This window comes from Acomys russatus, chromosome 23 (assembly GCF_903995435.1).
Source record: "Acomys russatus chromosome 23, mAcoRus1.1, whole genome shotgun sequence".
In the NCBI taxonomy this organism is placed as follows: Eukaryota; Metazoa; Chordata; class Mammalia; order Rodentia; family Muridae; genus Acomys; species Acomys russatus.
The window spans coordinates 38,114,135-38,138,329 of record NC_067159.1 but is presented as its reverse complement, the minus strand read 5'-3'; the positions used below and the strand labels follow the sequence as shown (position 1 = coordinate 38,138,329).

Genomic DNA, 24,195 nt, shown 5'->3' with positions numbered 1-24,195 from the left:
CGTTAAATCTATAAATTCATTTGAGAAGAACTGACAGTTTAGCTGCATTGAATCTCCAAACCCAGCATTCAATATGACCCAGCATAAATTTGTTTTTCTTTCATTTTTTTTAAACACACACATATACACACACACACACACACACACACACAGAGAGAGAGAGAGAGAGAGAGAGAGAGAGAGAGAGAGAGAGAGAGAGAGAGAGAGAGAGAGATATTCAGTTGTCATAAATAGCTTAATGAATCTGAGGAGGAAACAAGCTTCATCCATCCTTGCCCAGATAGTTACTATTATCTCTTCAAACTCTCCTAGTAAGTGCCTCCTTGCTGTGTGTACCAATTTTAACCCACAGAGCCACAAACTTCCTCTGATTTTTATTAGATTCCTACGTAGAACGACCAACCTCAACCAAACAAAACATCATAAATATTTTGCTTTTGCCTTCCACCCATCTGGATTTACTGCGACCCTGCTGAGGTGGTGGTTACATTGCTGCAATAAGCAATAAATTCGGCTGTGCTGTACTTATAGGTTATTTTTGCTGTTATTTTCCACTAGGCAAACAGTGTTGTTGTGTGGGGAAGCAATGTCAGGTGCTCATGGACAGCTCCCTGCAGCCAAGGGCAGATGCCAACATCCTGAGAAGGATGGGGGCAGCCTGAGTCCTCGATGGCACTGTCCATCCACCAAATTAATCCTGAAGTCACACAAGCCCAGATGTCCCTGGCAGATAACAGCAATGACTCTGTGGTTGGGAGACAGTCTACCAGGTATGTGATTTTATGCACTGAAGACTTCTTCTTCTGGATGTAATCAACTCATGTGGCTGAATCTGATGGCATCTTTCACTCTCAATCCTCCTGCTCTTTAAGCAAAGCGTTTCCAAAGTGGTTGACCTGTTTTCTTCTTTGCCCTTACATCTCCCAGGCTAGACCTGCTGCTTGCAGCTTGCCCTCCGCTCTCCAGCTCACCCTCTTGGGAAAGCCCCAGCCAGATGCATTTTATCCAACTAGGTTTTTCTGATCACACACTCTCAGTGGACACCACCTCACACACACAGGACTTTCAGCCACAGAATATGCAAGCCTTCATGTAACTCAGCAGGTTGCTGAATACAATGAAAAAAAAACTTTTTTTTGGGGGGTGGAGAATTACCAAATACTTCATTAATGTCATATCTTTAAATTCCCACAGAGAGCTTGAGAATTTAACACTCATTTGGTCAAGAATGGAGTAAGATTTCATGAAGCTCAGTAACGGTCTCACAGCCATGTGGTGAGCGGGGTGACTCTATTGGAGCCAGTGTGGTGTGTGTCACACAAGTCAGCACATGCACAATGATGCTGATTTAATATCGCAGTTCAATATGGCGTCAGAGCAGACTGAGTACTGACTTGTGTTGTTCTACTGGGTGTCCACCTCGCACAGACAGCTGGAGAACCGTCATGCTCCACCAGCTTTCTCTGAGCTCCAGCACCTACCCCATCCTCCTGATGCACTCTCCCATGCTCCAATAGTCTCTTCTCTATAAACAGACCTATATTTATGAGCCTTTGAGAGGGTCCATCAGAACTGTGATAACTATTTCTCACCAGGTGTTAGCAACTGGCAAATGGCTAATGTGTTATCTTTTAACAAAAGATTTCTCAAAGAAAGTGTTGCTTTGACTCCAAAGGAGTGGTTCTCTCATGCTAAAACTTCAATGTCATTATACGGTTCTCTAGACCTTGGTGAAAAGTATTCAAAAGTATTTTTCTAGCATTGGATACCAGACGAACACGGATGTCCTCTGAGAGTCTTCAGTCAGTGAGGGATTCAGACAGATGATGGGACTTGCTGTTGCGACTCCAGGTGAGAGAGGTATGGGAGAATGGAGAAATAGAAGGACCTAGAGGGTCCTGGAACTCTACAAGATGAGCATCACCGCTGGCGGATCTAGACCCAGGGCAACCTGCACAAATCAAGGACAATGCATGCAGGAAACTTGGCCCCCTGTTCAGATCTAGTCAATTGACAGCACATTCTCCACAGTTGTAAGGAGAACAGGGATTGACTCTGACATGAAATCTGGTGCCCCTATTTGACCACTTCCTCTTGATGGTGAGGCCTGGTGGCACTCAGAGGAAGAGTAAGCAGGCTACCAGGATGAGACCTGATAGAGTGACCATACAGTGGGAGAGGAGGTCCCCTACTATCACAAGCCTAGGGGAGGGGAATAGGGTGAAAGAGGGAGGGAGGGGCAAATGGGAAGATACAAATGAGGGGATTACAACTGATATGTACTCTGAATAAATAATTTAAATAAAAACATTAGCATACGTGTGTATGTGTGTGTGTGTGTGTGTGTGTGTGTGTGGGTGTGCGCGTGCGCGCATGTGTACATGCAATCATACATCATTTCATGCTTGTGGAGGTTAGAGGACAATTCTCTGGAGTCTTTGCTCCACTATGTGGGTTCTCGGGATTAAATATGGAAAGAAGGCCACCAGTCTCAGTCACAAGAACTTTTACTTGCTGAGCTAGCTTGCTAACTCTCAAAAAGCACCTTTTTAAAATACAAATTCCGGCAGAACAAGTTGTAAGGATGAACACAGTTGTTAATGATGAAAAGGGCAGTATAAAAGAAGGCTCTACATTGACTTTAGGCTCTAGGGAATTTTCACGAGGACTTGGACCATTTGATGGCAAAGCTCCAATCCATTTTCCTTACATGTTTGCTTCATGGAGTCTTATAAGGTTATGTAGACAAAAACATGCATCTGTGTTTGCTGTTTTCTTCCTCCAATAGACACTAAGTCTGCCATATTTCATGCCAAAACTTCAAACAGAAGCAACCATTCTCACAATAGTGTTGCATGTGAGTGGGGTACATGTTGAAACACAGGTAGTATAGGATACCCCTCTCCTCTCAGTAAAGGTGTGCCTCATCCCAGTCTGAACACGAATCTGGCATCTCCAGAGGAAAGCCAATCCACACAGAGAATGCATGAGTGAATAATACCTTAAGGGCTGAGAAGCCTATGGCCGCCTGAGCACTGTGGACAGTCCAACATGGCTGACCACGCGGGGATGAGACCTGAAAGTCAGCTGACTGCCAAGAGTCACAAGGTGAGTAACTTTGCACACCACCTTGAAGGGGCAAGACTAATTCCTATAGATACTGTGGAGTTATTGAGAACAAACCTTGCCTAGCATTTAGTATTAGAATTCTTGCTGTTGTTGTTGTTGAAAATACAGGTTAAACATCTCTAAGGCAAAAGTCTGAATTCTGAAACTTTGTGAAATAACTCCAGAGATCTTGGGTTTTGGAGTATTTCAGATAGGGGAATCTCAATAGTAAGTTTATGCAACCTTATTACAAACTCTCAAAAATCCTATATTTTGGGATGTTTCTGGTTCAAAGCATTCTAGGCAAGGGATGTTCACTCTGTAACGTGGAAAGAGTGCTTTCAGATTGGAATCTAACTCAACACGGTCTGAGAATCTCCCATTATTAGTTCAACCTCCCCACATCTTGCTAATCTACTGGAAACTGTCTATAAAAGATACCCAATGTATAAAACTCATACAGGGCTGTTAATTGATGCAGAGACAGTGCATCTACAAACACAAAGTTTTGAAGGACTAGTTTAGATTGAATAATTGACAGGATATCCCAAACCTTTGTATTGCACGGATAGTCAATCCTGGACTGTTTCGGGGACATTTAGATATGGAGCAGGTTCCTTCCCATCCTGGATGGAAGTGTCTTACCATGCACTATGGCCAACCCCTTCCATGAACTTTCCCTTAGAGGACATTCATGGTTTCTAATTTAAGTTGTCTGTACTTGAATGCTTCCGAGTGACATTTTACTCTCATGGAATGTGGGGTCATTTCACAGCCACTTGAAATTTTTTGATAAGTAGATGGTTTTTCCAAGTGTTTCCTGGGTATCGCCGCTAACAGGCCCTCTGTTGTTTACCTGTTAAGTTTCTTAGTCTTAAACAGACTCTCCTTCTCGGCCTCCCATCATTCAACACAAATTCCAATATGTCAGTTGCCTCTTGGCAATATGGTCACCCAAAACAGGTTCATTTTGTTCTTTGTTTGTGCTTCTTGTTATTATGCATGAATTAAAAAGGGTGGGGCATATCATCAAGGGTCTAGTTAGGGATGTTCCTGGTTTATGTTATTTAAAAGAAAAACCTGAAGAGAGAGCTCAGGAAGCACTGTGAAAAGCATTTCCCATGAGCTCAACACTGACTCACTGTCCAACTGACTGCTGACATTTAATGTACTAAAAACTTCCATGTTCCCTGAGGCTGTCTGACATAGTGGCTCTGTAGGTATGCATGCACATAAGTGAAAAATAACATACAACAGTGAGAGGGACAGCATAGGAGAAACATGCTGCTTATGAAATAAATGAATAAAGTAGATGGCCATATTACCAGGGTAGAGAAAGTATCTTCAGGTTTGGAGATCTCAAGTCTGTCCAATTCAAGGGGCCCAGTGAGTGACATTAAGTACTCAGGTTCAAGTATGACACATTTAAGTAAGGCTGGATAGACCATCCCATCCATGTAGCTGATTTCATCTTAAGGCCAAACATAGAGATAGGAAAATGCATGCATATTAAAATTACCTCACATGGCCACAGCAAAGGTGGGCAGAAAGCAAATATTTCAGGACAAGATGGCTCAGAGGGCTTTCACAGCATCACAGGACCACTGCCTGGACAAATGGCATGAAATATCCCAGTATTTACGTGACTCGAAGTGATAGGTTGTAGGCACACTTGATGACACTTGACCCTCATCACAGTTCTTTTTTTTTTTTTATGCTTTTGAAAATACATGCTATATGAATATGGAATATGAATATATTCCAGACAATAAAGCATGCTCAGGAGGGACTAGCAGATATAGCGCTTAGTCCTCCAAACACTACATAGAAGTTAAGCAGAATTGGTATCCTGTGAAAAAGGAGTCACCGTGACACAGACAAAGGCAGCTGGGAATGAGAGTGTGGCTGTAAAGACCATACATATGCATGCTTGCTGGTACCCCAGTACCCAGTACCCAGTACCCAGTACCCAGTACCCAGCAGAGAACTCATGAACCCAATAGTCGGTATACATCTTAAAGAGACAGGAGGAATAACAAAGATTTGTTAGTGTTGTTGATTCTGGAGAAAGACTTTCAACTCTGTTTTGATTTCTTTGACATGAAATTATTATGTGCAAACATTCAGTGTCTTTTTTCCTAACACTGAGCAAAAAGACAAGCGATACTCACATTGGCTGCTTATTTCAATGTCAAATGTTTATTTCTATGCCATAGTTTCCTTAGCACAATTTGCAAAAGAAAGGAATCCAAAAACTCCTGATTATTATTGTTACGTTTGGGATATCTTCTCTCCCTTTGGAAGATAGAGAATACACACACTGGTACCAGAATCATCACCTCTCTTACATCATTCTAGTAGGTTGTATCTGTTTTCCTTGGATGCCACTTTTGTTTAAAGATGGGGAAATAGCCATAGGAAAAACATTCTGATTCATTCAAATAAACAGGGGGATGATTTTGTCAGTGAATTTATCTTTGTTTGGATATACTATCACTAATGGCCAAACTCTTATTACTTAATAGAATAGGCATAATTTATTACATAAACAAAGTGCACTGAAAAATGAACAATGCTAGAAAGAAACTGAAATGTGGTGTCTCCTAAATCTCCATGTGGTAACAAGCAAAGCACAGGAACACACATCAGGACAAATGCAGCTCCTCTCCGATGGAGATGTGATGAGGAGACTAGTCCTTTTTGCTATAGCACAGAGGGCATCCCATACAACTGAAACAAGCTGACAACAAATTGATCACTGTTTCTTTCTTTCTTTCTTTCTTTTTTCCAATTAAAAGGAATGCTCTGGTCTCTTAAATAGGACCTACATTCAAGGGAGCCAGAAAATGACTTCTCTTGCTTGATTTTTTTTTTTTTTTTTTTTTTTTTTGAGTCACAAACCCACCAAGACTTTTACAGCAGAAGTGGGTACCACTCCTTGGATCATGAGGCCCTTGGGATCAGGCTGTCATAAGTGTGCAGGGTGGCGAAGGGCCAGCACCCTGAGGACACCATGATGGTTGTGCACAAGACTCCCTTCAGCAGACTGACTCAGTGAAAGGATGAGCGTTTTTTTAAGTTCATGCACATTTTATTGAGTAGTAATATAAAATGCTTTTTCTTTGTCATTGTTACAGGTGCATGCTTTGATTGCCAACATTTCAGAAGTCAAATTACAAAGGCAAGGCTTTAGGCTGTAGTGAATGACTTGGGCACTTATACAATTGTTAAAAAATATGAATGGACTTTTGTTGTTTGTTGTTGTTTTCAGAATGAACCAGTTGTAACCCGTAACTAATATACAAAGGGGAAAAAAAGTGAAAAAAGTACATATTTTGTGGCACATGACAGAACAGAACGAAATAACTAAACTGTTATGACGTCAACAGTTACCATGCATTTAGAGTTTCACATGTAACTACAAACTTATTTAAATTTCACAAAGTTTGCTAAACATGCCAACCATCTATGTGTGCACTGACAAGCTTATGTTAAAAACTTTTAAGAATACTCTCCCCTTTAGATTTTTTCAAAGCTTTTTTGATTACAAAATTTCAAAGGCATTAAGCATCTTAGAGAATATAAAGTACGCCAGTATACATACATTTCCAGTATATGTCAGACCACTAAGCGCATTACAGTCCCATACAGGCCGATACAGCCATTTTATTTTATTTTTTTCTTAAAAAACATGCATAGGCAGATTTTTTTTGTTTTTGTTTTTTACAGAATATAGATGCTTCATCACTGCACTACGGTGTCGTGTTCACTATACTTAAAAATGCACCACTCATAAATATTGAATTCAGCAAGCCACAACCAAGACTTGATTTATCAACAAAACCCCTAAATATAAACAGCAAAAAGAAGGGTGTAATTATTCCAGTTTTTTTTAACTTAAAGAAAATGTATTCACTGCCAAATTAATAAGTGTTTTATGGAAGGAAGGGCATTCAAGCAAACTAAAGGAACCTGAGGTAAGCATGAGCTATACAAAATTAAACTGTCCTTGTTTTTTTTCTTTTCTTTTTTGTTTTTTTTTTTTTTTTCCTTTTTTTTTTTTTTTGGCATTTTAACAAATTTTCAACATTCTTTTTTTTTTTTTATTCCAGGCTTTTTTTTTTTTTTTTAGACTGCCTAATTCAGTTTATAGCCATTGTCTGACAAGAGTAACAAAACATTATCAATAAATAGTCCTTAGTTAGTTTGTACACCTTTTTTTTTTTTTAAAAATGTTTGATGTCATCCATTTTTAGTGCTGCAACTGTAAACGTACAATAGAGTATATAAGAAATTAGACAAAGTTTTCGTGTCCAGTAACAGAATAAAAGGCCTTTCATTAAGCTATCTATAAGTCCCCAGTGCAGTAGGAAAACACGTTCATTCCCCTAACATTGCAGTATAGACTAGCATTAGCTTTCTTTTTAAAACTTTTTTCCTAGAAGCATTTTTTTAAAGGCATACCCAAAAGAGGTGTTTAATCACCACCCTCACCAAAATATAGTTTATTATCTCTCTCCCTCTTTTTTTTTTTCATGATAGTGTAAACTGAATCCAACTCCTGGCCCCCTGAGCAAACAAGCTACTGTCAGAGCCAAGAACATCCAACTGCCGAGATGCAGCAATCCCATCATGCCCTGCAGCTCAAAAAAAAAAAAAAAAAAAAAAAAGTGAACAGGAAGTGGTCACTGAATATTGCTGCTATTACTGCCATTGCTGTCCGTGCCGTTAGTCTCTGAGGCGAGAGCCTTGTTGATGGAGTTAAGGTTGGCGTCGGAGGGCATGGCGTCTCTGCGAGGCGGCATCCTCTCGTTAATTCGGTCTAAGCCCTTGGCCTCCTCGAAGCTAGTGATCTTATGTTGTGGTGAAAATCCTTTGATAGCTAAACAGACAATCATTAAGAAAAGAGAGAGAGCGTTAGGTGGAGCACAACGAAGGGCACCGCGGTTACGTCAGGTGAGGTTAGAGACTTCGTAGTGGGTGGGAATCCTTTAGTGGAGAACAACGTGACGGGACCTGAAGACAACACAACAGACTCCTTACCATACTGGAGGGAACCAAGGGTTTGAAAACAGCCAATGTCTCTTGCCAACCAAAATGTCCTCTTGAAGTGTAAGCATAAAGATGTAAGCATTTCTCTTGTCTTCATCAAAGTTTAGATCACAGAACTCCACAGTGGGTATGTGAAGGAAAAAGCTGTTCCAGGGGCAGGCTTCTGGATCCCCCAACACTGGCCACCTCAACAACGCCCCGACCGACCTAAACAGACTGCACCTCCCCCCATTCTGATTCTACCACCGTGCCGGTAACGGCAAACACGGTGGCACGATAGGAGCTCTCTCTATTCTGCATGTTAGCAGTGGCTGAGAACTGAAGGTTTAAGGAGTTAGAAAAGGAATTGGCAGGGACATTTCTTTGCCATCTCCAAGTCCCACAGAGATCTCAACTCGGTGGTGTGTTGGGTGGCGGGGGGCGGGGGGGAGAGGGGTAGAAACTATAAGCTGATTTCCCACTTAGCACTGGAGGATATATAGTGGGTAAGGAGAAACTCAAAAATAGAGATCGGATGACTAAATGGGGAAGCGTTTTTTGGCCCTTCAGCAGCGAACAGGTCAAACTGATGGTCATCTGGTACCCATTACTGCCTAAACCAAGGAAAACTTGCTCTCAGTAAGTGGGGGTTGAAGAAGAACCCAGAGGTGAATGCTTTTTCACAATTTTTGGGAGGGAAAAAAAATTGATTTTGGTTCTTTTTAATTAAAACCTTGGCTACTCTTGTGTTCTTCTCTAGTGACCCTTAGTGTGCTATAGAGAGAGATACGAGAGGCATTTGTGAAAAACTTAATAAAACTCAGTGGGTGCACCAACAGTGAGCTGAAAATAAAACCACAGATGGGGAACCAATGACATCAGTTTGCTTTACTCCCTGCGAAGTGCAAGCCAGGTATGTACAGAAGAAGGCCAATCACCAATGCTGAGTTGGGCTGCACCTCTACGGCTCACTAAGGACCATTTCAAGGTCCTGGCCTCCTCCCCACTTTACTTACTTCTTTATTTATGGAAAAAGTAAAGCAGTTTAAAGCTGACACTTTGCCAGCCACTCGTACACAAATGTGCAGCCCTTCGTTAGTACGGATGACATTCCTAAATGTTTTTTTACACAGTTGTTTAAAGCTCATTATAAAGAAAAACAGACTGTTCCCCCTCTGCACTTTAAGGTTAGCATAATGGTGATTAGTCAGGTGTGAGAGGAAAAACATGGGGAGATGGGGAAAGACCAAGGCCCAAAGCAAAGCTTCTTAATTCTGTAATTCGGTAATAAACTGAAAAATAATCGAGTTGTCTAGATGAGCACCCACCCTGGGAACTAATCCAATTATTTTTAAGGGACAAAAACAACAGACAACTTCCTCTTTTTCTAAATGACATCTCATAATCAAAAGTCTGTCATGGTACATTGTGAAACTGCTTCGTTCAGTTAAGTAAAAAAAAAAAAAAAAAAAAAAAGTGGAAGCTCTAGGTTTTGAAGGCAATAGGGTCAGAGCATAGGAATGCAAATCTCTGGCTGAACAGACACTAGTTCAGGATGGGGCTCCACTTGTGATCACATCTGTCTGCCCAGTATGGAAGAAAGCGCTCTGCTCTAGCTGCTGGTCAGACAATGGGTGTTAGCAATTTACATTGGGAGGATACTTAACACAACACAGAGCCACAGAGTCACAGAAAACAGCCAAACTACCAACAGGAATGCACACTGCAGATTAGATTTTGCCAAGAGGAATGGAGAATTCCCACATAAATAGCAGTTTGCTCACTGCTATTTAGGAAACAGTTGTATTTTTCTCTTACATCACCGTCATTTCCCCTACCGTATCCAAATCATGAGCAAATTGTAAAGCTAGAGTGACACTTTTACATCATACCAAAGGACTATATGCACACAATTTTGTAAAAAAAAAAAAATGTTATTTTGCAAGAACAAAATACAACTGAAGAATTTTGTTTTAAAGGGGAACTTCAAATTATTCTTTTAAAACATTCCAGAGGATGTGATAGGCATAATATTAAAAACTATTTTCATGTGCAGTTCTCCTATAACCATGTAGTAAAACAGCATTCAATTAAAAATGAGTTATGAAAGGCTCAACCATACTGCTCTTGAGTAGTGCTAGACGGCAGTTGGAGATGCATAATTCTCAATTTCCTCTGAAGCTCCTAGCAAGAGGGCTAACATAGAGCAGACATTTGGAATGTCTTGGTTTTGGCCACTTCCACAGCCAAAGATACTTTTTGGATTCCTTGCATTATTTTATGAATGTTAACTTTCTTTGGAATATCAATTAGTTAAAATTAATTGATAAGGATAAAAGTTCACTTCTACACATCTGTCTCACATTGGAGTATTTTAGAGACAAAGGTGATGTTTAACCATAAAAGCATCTCTGCTGCTGCAAGCTTGCGAAGACTTAATTTCATTCTCTTTCGTCTCTGTCCTACCTAAAAAGTGATCTGAGGGAGGGGTGGTTCAGCTCAAAGCATATTGTTTTACACGTCACTTGTCAAGGCAGCTGCCATAACCCCCACCCCACATCATTCATGATATATAGAAATTTATAAATATATAATCCTTCATTTTCTGTGATTACACTAGGTTCATTGTATACAAAAGTCAAACATAACTATAAGGGGAAAAAAAAAAAAAACCAAACAAACAAACCAGAGAAGGACACTTTCCCCTTTAAAGCAAGAACGTTTCGGTTAATACTGAGCCACAACTGTTAGCCCAACGCCCACACACTCTGTACAAGCTACAGCAAAAAATAAATAAATAAATAAAATTAAAAAAAAAAATGAATACACCCAGCAGAGCCCTTATCTGTTGCAGGCACAACAGAAAGGGGACTGGCCAGTTTACCTTCATCAGCCTCTATAGCCTCAACAGTAGCTGAAGAGAAGAAAGGGGTGCAAAATGAATGAGAAAATGAGCAGAGGATTTTTCTTTAAGTCTAAGAGCAAGTCAGTGACGATCAAAGGACCTGGGGAAATTAATGTTCCTCTACGTGCTGGCTTCTGCCACAGACAACTAGACAGAAAGACTAAAAAGAAAGGAAAACAAAACAAAACAAAAAAACACCACCACAAAAGTGAGAAGTGTCAGTCGTGGCCTGCGTACACCTGAGGGAATGAACAGGCAGTGTGGAGTGCTGGCTCACTAGTCAGTGACAAAGCCCTTTCGGGAAACATGCAGAAAAATGTTCTGTTATTTGGACTGAACTGATGACTGGTTTGTGGCAATCTATAACGTGTTTCTGTTCGAAGGGCATTCTAGAATCCGTGCTTGGCGATTTGTAGTTGTGTCAGAGACTAGGGCCAGCTTGGAGCTGGTCTGTGACATCGGTGCTACACTTTATGCCGGGTGTATGTCGGGGCGGGGGCGGGGGCGATTTAAAGGGAGATGATAACAAGCTGTCTGGGTGGAAAGCACAGGAGTCTTTAAAGACAGTTTCTGGAAGAGGAGGCCAGGGAGGCAGAAGGAACCCAACAGAGGGAACAATAAAGCCTGCACATCTTTGCCGGCCAGGCTGAATCCAAGTTGTTTTCTTTTTCTTGCTGCAATAGCATTTTAGAAATAAAGGCCCTGAAGTGTTACACATGAAGCTGGGGGCCCAGCGGGAACAGCAGTGACTCCACCAGCACCTTCAGGAACACGGTATCTCACGGTTGAAGTCCCTGGCTGAGGCATCTCATGACATCCTGAAGTGGCGACTTCCAAGGTCGGGAAACGCGCCATTTACGTGGCTCTGTGCTTCCCCTGTGCAGGTGTGTGGGCTTTTCTGTGCTATTAAGGCCAGATGATGTTCCCTTCATTCAATGCTAAAATGTGAAACTTTTCTTTAAGGTCAAATGCTTGACATTGATATTCTACCCCTGGACTTTAATTTGTATTTTCTTGTAATTTAAGTCTTAAAACTACAAGAGCCACATATGCATTCCAGTTAATGATGCATTTTGGGTTCCTTATAACGGCAGAGCAGAACTGAATGTCAAAGCTTTGATGATCTTCTCCTTTTATGCCAGTGGGAGGGGCAGACACGAATCGTGAAACAGTGACAACCAAGTGGGCTTAAATACATACTGAGTTTTCAAATTCTTGGGACAAATGGAGTCCTAACCCACTGTGTGTGTGTGTGTGTGTGTGTGTGTGTGTGTGTGTGTGTGTGTGTGAATTCCACAGAGAATAACACAAACATGGATTTAAAATAAACGAAACTTGACTAAGTGAAGCTACAAACACAGGTGACCATATGATAGTAACACTATGCACTGTAACAACGTAAGAGCTTTAGGTTTAAAAGCAAAGCTGAAATGCTCGAACCACAGCAGCACTGCTGGGGCAGAGACACACAGCTTAGTGTGTCCTCTGCATAGGAAGTCTGCAGTCGGTCACTGATGGTGTGTGTGCCTCTGCTATATGCTGAGTTTATTATTAAAGGCTGTGGTTTCCCATCGGCTGGGCAGAGTTGCATAGTTGTCCAGAGTTCTGGGCATACAAATGTTCTCCTTATGCTAATTTCTCAGTATATTCACTTGGATGTTATTTTTTTGGTGTGTGTTTTTATGAAGTGATTGATTTTGAGCTATAGATTTACCAAGGGATTCTTACCTCAACTATTACAGATTTTCCTACTTTCACTGAACTGGTTTTGAATTTTTGTGGCAACTCAAAGACAGTGCTTGCTTTTTTTTTTTTTTGGTGAGGAAAATCATGTGAAAATAGAAGGTATGACTGTTGTTTCTAAAGTGTGATGCTCATGAGTTGACCATTATGTGTTGTGTAGAAGCAATGTCTTAATAACATACTGTTAAAAATACCTGAGTCTTTTGGGATGGAGGATAGGGGTAGGGAAGAAAATATGAGAAAGGTCCAGGGAGAGAAAAACAAGAGGCTGAGATTGTATTATAACACTATAGTATATTTTTGTGGTAATTTTGTATCTGTTGATGTCTAATCTAACAGCAAAATTTCTATATTATAAGTTGTATTCTAACTAGCGATGTTAAGTAAAACTGATAAAAGAACTAATATAACAGAAGAAAGAGTATACATATTTGTCTTGTCTAACATGGGTGGACACTAGCTATCTGTGAATATTTAAGTTAAAGTCACTAAAAATTGGGAGCTATTTAAAATATCTTTTCATTTGCACTAGTTATATGTCGAGTGTTCAATGGTTCTGTGTCACCAGCAGTCTTTGCAGACATAAGAAGTTCCCTTCATCATAAAAAGCTATGCTGGATGGTACTTGTCCAGCCAGTTCTGACTAGAAAGTAAAAGGTCTACTTTAAAGATGTCATTATTAATTAAAAACAAACAAACAAACAAAAAACCCAACAAAATGCGGTGTGATCACTCTCTTGAATTTCTAATGAATCAGAGCAAAAGCTTGGGTAAATCTCATTTCTGTCTAAGTGGATAATTAAATTACCCTTTTTAATATTCTTTCCAATAAAATCTGTAATTCTACATATATATGTGCATACATTTCATCTAGCATGTAGATAAGCATAATATTTACTAGGATGCAACTGAGAACTTACAACTGACTGGCTGAGGGAGGGGGGTCCAGCGGCTCAAGCCTACTTGTGGTATGTGCAGGCACCTTAAATGAGATGTGCTGGATGTAGGCCTAAAGGTATGGATGCATGTGCTGGTGCGGGGAGAGGGCACACTGCAGTGAATGAGGGTGCTTTCACGTTGGGCGTGACTCATAAAACTGATGTGTGATGTGAGTTGTAGCCCTTCTTCCAGCCAAGGAGAACTGAAAAGATGAGTGAGCTTCAATGATCAAGAAACTCATGGCTCCACTGATACAGCTGGCTGTGTGCTCCCGGCCATATCACCGGGCCTGCTTACCGCTTTGCAGGGTTTGTTTCCCTCCGGAAAGTACTCCACTGGGGAGCATGCCAGTCGGGGTCAGGCCCTTCAGCGTCAGGACACTCTCACTCTCTTCTCTGAAAGACACAGAGGGGTTGCGGAAGTTAACTTCTGCTTTCTTTTGTGGGGAAAAAAAAAAGACACATAAGAACCCATACTTACCTTATATTGCCTCTGTGGGCCTTTTGTTTTATTCAAGACATAATATATTTTTATCTATTTATACAGAGGGAATATTTTATAAATGACCTCAGTTAAGGAAAATTATGCTACTGTGGCATTATGGTCTCCTCTGCGTACTGATGATCCTGAGAATACCGTAGCTCTGTAACCATGCAGTACAAGACAAAGCTGTGTGTGTGCAGTGACAACAAGGACCTGTGTACCCAGGGAGCAGCAGCGGATGTGCAGGCCCGCTTTGTAGTGAAGGGCTCATCTCTTCAGGAATTATTTCAGGGAGTCATTGAAGGACCTTGTGTCACATGAAAGACTCACTGAGTGACAGCAAGCGGCTGGTAACATCTCTGAGCTTTTCTCTTTCAGCCGCTTCCCAGATCTGTTTACATGAAGTTCATTATTCATATGACCCTGCTTTTAAATTATCGTAAGTGAATCATTATTTCAATTATGCTCATCATCTAATAATCACTTTTGACTTATACAGACTCACTAGTTAAAAAACAACTATGAAATAGGAATAGCCTATTATCCTTCTATACAACACATCCGGCAGTGTTACATATGCAGGGAAAATTTACAATACATGTGTATATGCGCGCGTGCACACACACACACACACACACACACAAACACACACACTGATTAGCAGGTACAACTGCCAAAATTTTTATCATATCTAACATGGCTGAAAAAGAATTCCTCCTTAGATCTGTTCCTTTCTTCAATTCAGAAGCTGGGACTCCTTTGTTGAGTTGCTCCAGCTTACAGCGTCATCTCGTCGCTGTGGTCACCTCCGCATTCCACAGCCACTCCCCTGGTACCGCTTGGCACCTCTACTCCCAAACACCCCCTTTATCTCAGTGCTTCTCACAACGTAGGCATCTCATTTACAAAAAACAGCTGTATTGATACAGTTCACACACCCGACTCTAGTACCTGTTCACAGTAATGTCACGGATGTACAAGGTTCACACCAATCAACTTTAGAACATTTTATCACCCCCAAAGCACCCCTTACCCACTCACTAGCCATGATTCTCTTCTCTCTTTAGCCCTAGGCAACTCCTCCGTTATACCCGGTGGGGTGTTTCAGCAGAGTTCCATAGGAACAGGACCACGCAACACGTGGTCCTTTGTGAATGGCCTCTTACCACTAGCATCTCTTATTGAGATTACAACACCCTTGTAGAAGGCCTCTCTGCTCTATCCTTCACAGGTTTGTCCTCTCTGTCCATTTTTCAGATGAAAAGGCAAACTGAGGCATGTAGTAGCAATGCCAGCTCTGTTGCTCCTTGATGCAAAATTACCCAATGCCCTCTCTATCAGGGGTGCGGATAAAAACTTCAGCAAGTCTCACTGGGACCACAAAAGAACAACTCCTCCATCAATGCTCCTCCACTCTCGCTCAGCTCTTAGGCCGTGGTACTGCCCTAATCATCCTCAGACCATCTGCATATCTCATTTCTCATTCCCTCTACTTTCAAATGACTGATGCAGTCTTACTTCTAATGCTACTTTAAATAGCACTTTCTGCACTCCACGCCTCGCCTCACCTGTGTTACTGTTTATTTTTGGTCTCTAATGACCACTTCTCTACCTGTCAAGCTTCTGACGAACAGAGGCTTCTTTCCGCTTTGACTACTCTTGCACTGTAGCATCTACATTGGATCAACATCACGTCCACGTTCACCAAGTATTTACCAGGAGAACGCTTTAAAACAATTGAAAGGAGACTGGCAGTTTAGATTCCTGTCTTATTAACTGTAGAGTTTACTCATGAATAGTAGGATTGAGTCAGCCAATGAATCGCTGTTTACATTCATATGGGAATTTCAATCTTTTCACCATTCTCATGTCGAACTACTAGGTCACAGAGATAAAGGGACGCCTTGAATATTAATAATGCAGATTTGGAAAACTTAGAAATACCTCTACAGAGATGATCACAACTTGCCTTTATATTCACATTCCAAGTTAGGTTCTAACCTCACAACTGGCAAATATTTCTATACACCAAATAAATCCTGCTATCACATCCCATTTTAGAAGCAAGGCTGCTCAAACAAAATGATCAATAGAAACCAATGGTGATCAGTAACCATTGGGTTGCTAGCATTTTAATGACAGTTGTTCTGTTTGTCTGTTTGGTTGTTGTTTGTTGTTGTTTGGTGATCTGAAGTAATTTTTCAATTTTCAGTATTTTATTTTTGTACCCTTTCTTTGGTTTGGACGTCCCCCTTTGGAACCAGCCGATGTCACGCTAAACTCCCAGCCACACGATGGAGGTCAAGATGTGTTTCACTATTCTGGGCTTCAGTTTCCTCCTCTATGAAATCACATTTATAGCCACAGGGATTAAATCATAAACTATGCCAAAGTCCTCCCACAGAAAACAGCCATCTGCCTGCCTGCCTGCCTTCACCTCATTTCTTCTTCCTGTAATTCTGTTTCCCACTCCTACTTTACCCAGGAGTCTGCATGCTGAATCCCACCTGTCTCTTGCTGAGCTCTAGCGAAAACTGCTTTCTTCTGTGGTTCCCACTGAGCAGTGTGAGCGCCACAGAAGCCTCCTTTTATCATGCTCACGCGGCTCTTGTAGACAGACGGACTTTTCCCCTCTCCCTAGCCCTGGCCACAAACAGTCTTCAACTTTTGGAAACATGGAAAGCAGAAGTCAAAGAGCATGCTTCTGAATAATGTGTCAGTTTTCAAGGATGTAGTGTGAAAGGTTAGGCTGGGAGCACTTCCTAAATATATCGATCATGTGCTACTTAGGAAATGCTGGGTGTTTGTATTCACGTGCCTTTTATGGTGGCTTCTGGAACACGTTAGAGGATAGATGTGGCTTGTGTATTGTTTCTATTAGAAGGACCTGCTCAGGTTCTATTGCAGTCTCAGATACTGCATGCTCACCTTCACCAAGACCACCAGTTCACACTTTTGCACACCCCTCCCTCTGCACTTCTGATTTTTGCTTCTCTCTCTAAAGCTCCAGGGTGGAATTTCTACCTGCCTCCACATAAAGGTTCTGCCAGGTCAACTTAATAAATGTTTGAGAGCAGCATCCTATCAGTCACACAGGGTATGGCTCTGTAGACAATATGTTTTCTTCCTAGTCTCCTAGGTAAAACTTCTTGTAGGGAAAAAAACAGAATTTAGGTCAGCCGATCTTACCAGTGGAGAGCCATCTAAGAGCATATTAGAGAGTATACAGCTCCAGAAAAAATGTCTTAAAAACTGCCATGAGGATGAATCTGTCCACTCACCCCACGAGCTGGCCTCAGCTTACAACAAAGTGCTGCTACCCATGTTCTGGGCCAACTGCAAGCTCACAGGCTGGCCTCTGCTACCCAAGTGCTGGCATTAAAGGCATGTGCCAGCAGGCCTGGCTAAACAAGAGGTATTAAAAGACAGTTTTTTTTTTTTTTTTTTTTTTTGGTTCCCCTATTGTGGTGCAGAGTTCTCACACACATGGTGTGTATCCATTTCTCTATTCTGAGAAATCTATGTCATTATCCAATATCAATTCTACTGGTTCCTGGCTTACAAACTGTAGGTTCCTCAAGTCCTTGTATTTGTCCTTTCCTTTGCATTCCTCAGCACAGAGACTTCTCTAGGCTGTTTTGCTTGTATTACTTCAGTAGCTTAAGTATTCTTTCATCTACTAACAAGTTAGCTCAATAGCTACTCCAGTTAGTAGTGTACATACATATATGTATACATGTATATATTTGTATATTATATATGAGGCATAAGTTAGAGCATGCCTCTCATTTCATGAAAATCATTCCAGGACTCCTCATTGCCACATGAAGATTAAATGCTTTATCATGAAATTCAAGACCTTGAGGATTTAGACTTAAATTTGTTTTGTTTTTTTCAGCCTCAGGTTTTAGCAAATGCTCACCTTCACCCCTTTACTCTTTAGCGCTCTCTACACCTACAGTTCATCACCAGGCTGCTGGCATTATTCATAGTCATTTGTGCCTACACTGCTGCGTTTTGAGTAAGACGTCAGTGCTGCTCTTCCACTGAGTGTGGACACATACATATGACTTGTTCTAAAGCAAACTCATGCCAGCTGTATAAATTTGCCACGTAGATTACTGTTAAATGTGTATAACATGGGGACCAACATCCAGCATTTAGTATACACCTCAAAAAGAGTCCATCAGCACTGGTCCTAGGACCATGTGACTATTCCTTATGATTTCTCATGACTTTGTCATGATTTCTTTACTGAATTACCTTCAGTCTGGAGTCCTACCCACCAGACTTCAACCTATTCTTCACAGCTCTCCTCTTATAATAATCTCGTTAAGAACAATCCACCTGGGAAATATAAAGCCACAGCAAAGCATCTGCTCAAATATACAGCGCATGCTTCAGAGTCGTGCATTAGTTTATGTCTGTGTTTCCAATCTGGCTGTGTGAACTGCCTAGCTCAAATTCCACTGTAAACTGAATGTTCAGCATGGCCTACCAAGCTTAGTTTGCTTTCTGAGGATATGACTGTATCTTACATAAAGCCCACAGATGCCTTTAGAATGGACTGCAGAAAATGAACCTTGTTTTTACTTACTATTGACATATACAACCTTAAGTCACAAGTCATGATTAGCATTAGATAGCGGTAGTCATGGGCCTAACTAAAGGAACACTCCAGACCTTTGAGATGTGTAGGATGCCATAGCATTCACTCATCTACCTTTATGTCGTCTGAAAACTCAAGTTATGAAACTTTTATTTATACTGAGGCTTCTCCTGCTTTTTTCTTTGTTTTGGTTTCCTTTGTGTGCTTTTATATAGAAATGCTTTGTGGTTTTATTTCTCCATAAGGTAACTTCATTAGGAAAAGAAGAGCCTGGTTTGGTAAGCCTAAGGATAATACATGTATGTTTGTGACTGAGGTACCTGCTCAACACAGGATTTTCACACAGTTGTTTATCCCCAAAGGTAATTTCTTCAGCCACACAGGACTTCTGGACGGTCCTCAGAATTGTTCAACCTATTTCTACCTAAGGACCTTTCCACATGATACCTTCTTTGGTTTGAACTCTCTAGTCAGTTTCTTCATGAAGGTTATGTCTATCTGCTCAGATGACTTCCCTCACAATTTTTCCTTGTCCCGATCCAGTGCCACCTTGGTAACGCAGTGACCCTCTACATTGCTGGATTATCCTTTTGGCATATGCTTAGTTTTCAGTTTGATGCAATCTACTCATTGTAGGAATGAGTGATTCCCAAGAGTCTGGGCTTTGCTCACTGAGGTGTAGGAGTGGAGGGATCCATTTCCACCCTCAATGTGATGTTTCACAAGGGCACTAGCTGCCTCAGAGCAGCTGCTGACTTGGCATGTCCTTGTGAAAGGATGGGGGGGGGGCTTCCCCATCTTCTCACAGGGCCCTGCTTTCAGCATCAAGTCACTCAGTGACTCTTCAGTGACTCTTCAATGAGTAGCAGAAAGAGCAGGGAGAGCAATCAAGAGCTAGCAGAGCCCCTCCTCCTCCTCCCGGGGGCGGGGCGGAGAACTAAAGGCTGGGAGATATCTCAGTGGATAAAACACTTGCTGTGCAAGTAAGAGTGGAGCTCTCAGCACTCAGGAGTCAGAGCCAAGCTGGCTATCTATGCTAGCTGGAATGGGTGAAGTCCAGGCTCAGCAAGACACCTGCCTCAATAGATAGAGATTGAGTAAGACGTTTGGCTTCCAGTTGCAGAGAGAAAAGGAGGCAGTGGGAAGAGAAGAGAAGAGGTAAGGGAGGGGAAGGAGAGAGGAGAGAGAGAGAGAGAGAGAGAGAGAGAGAGAGAGAGAGAGAGAGAGAGAGAGAGAGAGAGAGAGAGAGATACAGTAGTCATTCGTCACAACTGTACAGTTGTATAAGTCCCGAAGCATTTCTATCTATCTATATTAATGTATGTGACCATGAATGAACACTTTTCATGTAAAAATGGCACCATACTTAAAAGTGGTCTTTTTGAAGAGACATATAGTTACTGAACATTCTAGGAATAGAGTCTTAGAGTAAGGTGCGGGGAAGTCTCTTCAATACAACATTTGTTTTCAAAGCACATGCTTAATAACATCACTAGGATGCTTCATGATCTGCTGAGAGGTAAACAACCTCCTATAGGAAACGCCAACAGGAGATGGCTCTTGTTCTGCCTAAGTGACTCATTGGGGCTCACCCAGACAGCTTTATGGTTGATGTTCACCCCCAAAAGCCAGACTACAAATGAGAACAGATCCCACTTACTTTCCCAGTCAAATGTTTTTAATCCTGCAGCGAAAGGAGGGATAAAGTGCACCACAATCCATTTATACAGCCTTCCTTCATGGACATGGGCTAGCAGATTGAAATGTTAAGTAAACTGCAAATGAAGTGAGTTTCCTTTTAAAAAGCAAGAAACAGTTCAAGGAACGCAAACCTTTCCTAGTGAAACATTTAAACTACTGGAGCAAAGTGCTATGACAGCTACTGTGTGACATACAGTAATAGTCTAAACAGAAAGGGAGGAAAGATGAGCCCACCTGAGAACTGAGAACACTCTGGCCATTTTGCCTATTGCTCGGATCTTGTTCCTGATGACCTCCTTCCGGGCTGCGGCCGTGGCTCCTGCATTTTAAAACACAATGTACCAGTCAGTGACTTTTTAACCTGACCACAATTTCTCACAACTCTACTAGTGGACAGTTACAATTTGCATGATCAGTTTTGCTTTGTTTGCTCTTTCTGCCTTTGAACTGACATCCGCACTTTGGATAACTGATACCAGGATCTGAACCACCAAGACAAAGAGGAACTGAGGTGAATTCCCAGGGGTAAAGCCCAGCTGAGGAGATAGATCACGGAGCAGAGGACAGGAGGTTTTCTTTCTCCTCTGGCTTCTGACTTTCTCTTCTCTTCTGAGATAGAAGATGGTGAATTAGTGTTTTTCTACATTTTAGCTACAAGCTGGAAGACTACCTTGGGAAACTACCAGGCTCTCAGAAATTCTCATAAAACCTAACAGTCCAGAGTCCCTGCAGCTCCATGCTTTCTAAAGGAACATTTGTGCCATTTACTGTCATAAACACTTCTTGCAGCACTAGACATTCTTTCACCATGAGTTCTGCAGAAAAATATGAAAAATTGAATTGAATTATGAAGAGACTAAGGTACAAATGATAATAAAAATGTATCACAGGTCTCACGTTGAAGGCATGGCTCAGTGGCTGGAGCACTTATTTGCAGTTGTCCTGGGTTTGGTTCCCAGAACACACATGTTGGTTCACAACCATCTGTAACTGTAACTCCAGATTCAGGGGATCTGGTACCCTCTTCTGGTTTCTGTGGGTAACACACACATGTGGTACACATACATATATGTAGGCAAATACTCATATATACAAAATAACATAAAGAACTTTAAACATCTTTGTAAGTGATGCATGGTTCTGTCCAGGTGTGTTTCACAACTCCTAGAATTTTCCAAATGAATTTTTAAAAATATACTTAAGTTACTGCCAATATAAGCAGTTTCTATTAGATATTCTTTTAAAATAATTTCCTACAATACTACATGATTTTTAGTAAATCTATTTTATTTGTTAATTCTCAAAATGTACAAAATTCAGAAAACACTTGTTAAGATTTGTGTGTATGACTGGTGATTGAACATAGGCCCTTGTGAACGGTCAGCAAATATCATACATTGAGATACATTCCTAGCCACTCTTAAGATTACAACAAAATATAAAGGTTAAAAAAAAAATTGAAGAGGATTTCTGTAATGGCTGATACAGTCAACCTGACTGGTCTGAGCAGTGCCTAGGAATCTAGTAAAACACACACTTTGAATAACTTCCAAGTTAATGTGGGTGACATCTTCCAACAAGCTTGGGACATGGAGAAATTAAAAGGGGGAAAATGAGAAATACAGCGAATGGTGGCATTGCATCTCTCTCTTCCTGTGAGTCGCTCTACCCACCATGCCTCCTGTGGCAAAGCCAAGAAAATTGTCACAAACTATGAGCCCAACTGTCCCTTATGTTGTTGTTTTCTTAGAAATCTTGTCATATAGGTTTACAACAAGTCTGACGTACAGAAACTCCAACATAGTAATTTTAAAATATTTACTGTACACACACACACACACACACACACACACACTTTAAACTCACCCAAACCCCTTAATATGAAAGAACAGTTCAAGCCCCTAAGATTTGCTGAGACCAGGTGATATGTGAAATATATTTTCCTTACTTTCTTTTTTTCTTTCTCTTCCTGAGACAAAGTTTTGCTGTGTAGTCTTGGCCGTCCTGAAACTTACTTTGTAGACCAGACTGGCCTTGAACTCACAGAGATCCAACTGCCTCTGCCTCCCAAGTGCGGAGACTAAAGGTGTGTGCCATATTTTGCTCTCTTAATCCATGTTAAGAAGAAGCTTTCTGAAGTAACTATCTTTGTTTCTGAACATAATTTGGAATCGTTTTCATTGTTTGTTAAGAGCCAAGCAATTGCCCTTCATTCTCACATTTCTTTAAGAAGAAAAAATTGTGACAACATGGACAATTTTGAAAAATTTCCAGTAAAAACAGAAGGAACCTTCTTCTATGTGATTAATCTTCAGATGTAATGCTTATGCATATTCACATCATAGATGCATGGGTATCCTCAGGAGATGGGTACCAGCCAGTGAGCTGCATCACTCAACCATCCTTCTCTCATGGAAGCAGCCCACATTGCTGTCTATTTCTTTCCTTCTTGTGGTAACCACACCATGGCAGTTACTCCCTCACATTAATGGGCAGGGCTTGCCATTTCCAGTTATCTTCCTCACAACTTAGTGGGTGAGTTCAAATTCATATGGAAAAAAACGATTCTCCAGCATAACCCATGGTAAAAATGAGCCATGAGATGCTACTAAGAACTCCTTCATTCACTGGATACCAGAGAAGAAAACACAGAGCATGACCTCAGCCTCATGCCTTAGTCTGAGATTCTAAGGGTATTTGTAATTTAGACTTTCCTGCACATTACTTTTTTTCAATTCATTGTGTTTAGATCGTATGTGATTACTGACCAAGACTACCAAAGAATATTTGTCTTAAAAAAGGAGTCCTAAGTGGGATGGCAGCGGTCTGTGCAGGCGAGCTTCCACTTGCCTTATCAGTCTGTCCCTTCAGTTCTGAGTTCAGTCTAGCATCTCGTCCCTCTTTGTTCTCTTATTTCCTACCCACTACTGACCAATCATCTCAGAGGTCATGAGGTGCTGGGCAAGGAAAGAGACTCTGGCACTTTCCAGCATACAATCTGGCCAGATCATGAAACCAATCCACTGACACACAGAACGGAAAGTGTGGGAGCACTCCAACATGGCTGACTATATTTAGAAATGCAAACAAGAAAATTAGTGAGGAGAGGTTAAAATTCTAGAGCTAAAACTGCACATCTTTAGGAGAAAGGAGAACGATTGAACATAAAATCAAACAAGTGAGAAATGCAGAAGATGACCTCACAAAAAAGTCACCAATAAAGGACTTGTAAAACCCATAGCAAGAGCCATGGAAAGTAACAATCTTTGTAGGGAAAGGAGGAAAATAAATTATGTTGAGCGTGCTGCTCCACTCTCTGAGGGCTGACCTATAGAAGAATGTTGGTACTACTCTTCAATAGGAAATGAGCATTCTGACAGTCACAATCATGTGCTACTGTTCACATCTTTATCTCAAATGAATTACTTCACAGTAGGTAATAAATACTCTATCACATATACATAGTCATATCCCCCAATAAATGACAACGACAGAATTTTGGGGGAAAATCTCTTTAGAAATTCATAAAACTAGAATACATTTGCTAAAACATTCAAATAAGTTTACCATAAGCTCCAAGAAGAGACAGTAAGATTACCTTTATCCCCTTGGACCCAAGACGTGGTATTATTTGGTGGTTCAGCATTGCCTCAAACTGTAGCCCAGGGTAGTTTAA

The 24,195-nt window shown here is 41.1% G+C and overlaps 1 protein-coding gene across 3 annotated transcripts in view; it reads right to left on the bottom strand.

Annotated features, from left to right (window-relative positions):
- Window positions 1-6,177: 6,177 nt before the first annotated feature.
- Ppp3ca (protein phosphatase 3 catalytic subunit alpha) overlaps window positions 6,178-24,195 on the bottom strand; it is a 280,533-nt gene continuing 262,515 nt past the window's right edge. For 2 of the 3 annotated variants that reach the window (XM_051166061.1, XM_051166063.1), the window contains exons 11-14: window positions 20,754-20,838; window positions 14,024-14,121; window positions 11,024-11,053; window positions 6,178-7,990 (exon numbers count right to left, since the gene is read on the bottom strand). In XM_051166061.1, the coding sequence (XP_051022018.1) occupies window positions 7,794-7,990; window positions 11,024-11,053; window positions 14,024-14,121; window positions 20,754-20,838 (410 nt within the window). In that variant the 3' untranslated portion in view covers window positions 6,178-7,793. The remainder of the gene's footprint in view (window positions 7,991-11,023; window positions 11,054-14,023; window positions 14,122-20,753; window positions 20,839-24,195) is intronic. The other variant, XM_051166062.1, reaches the window with a different exon arrangement.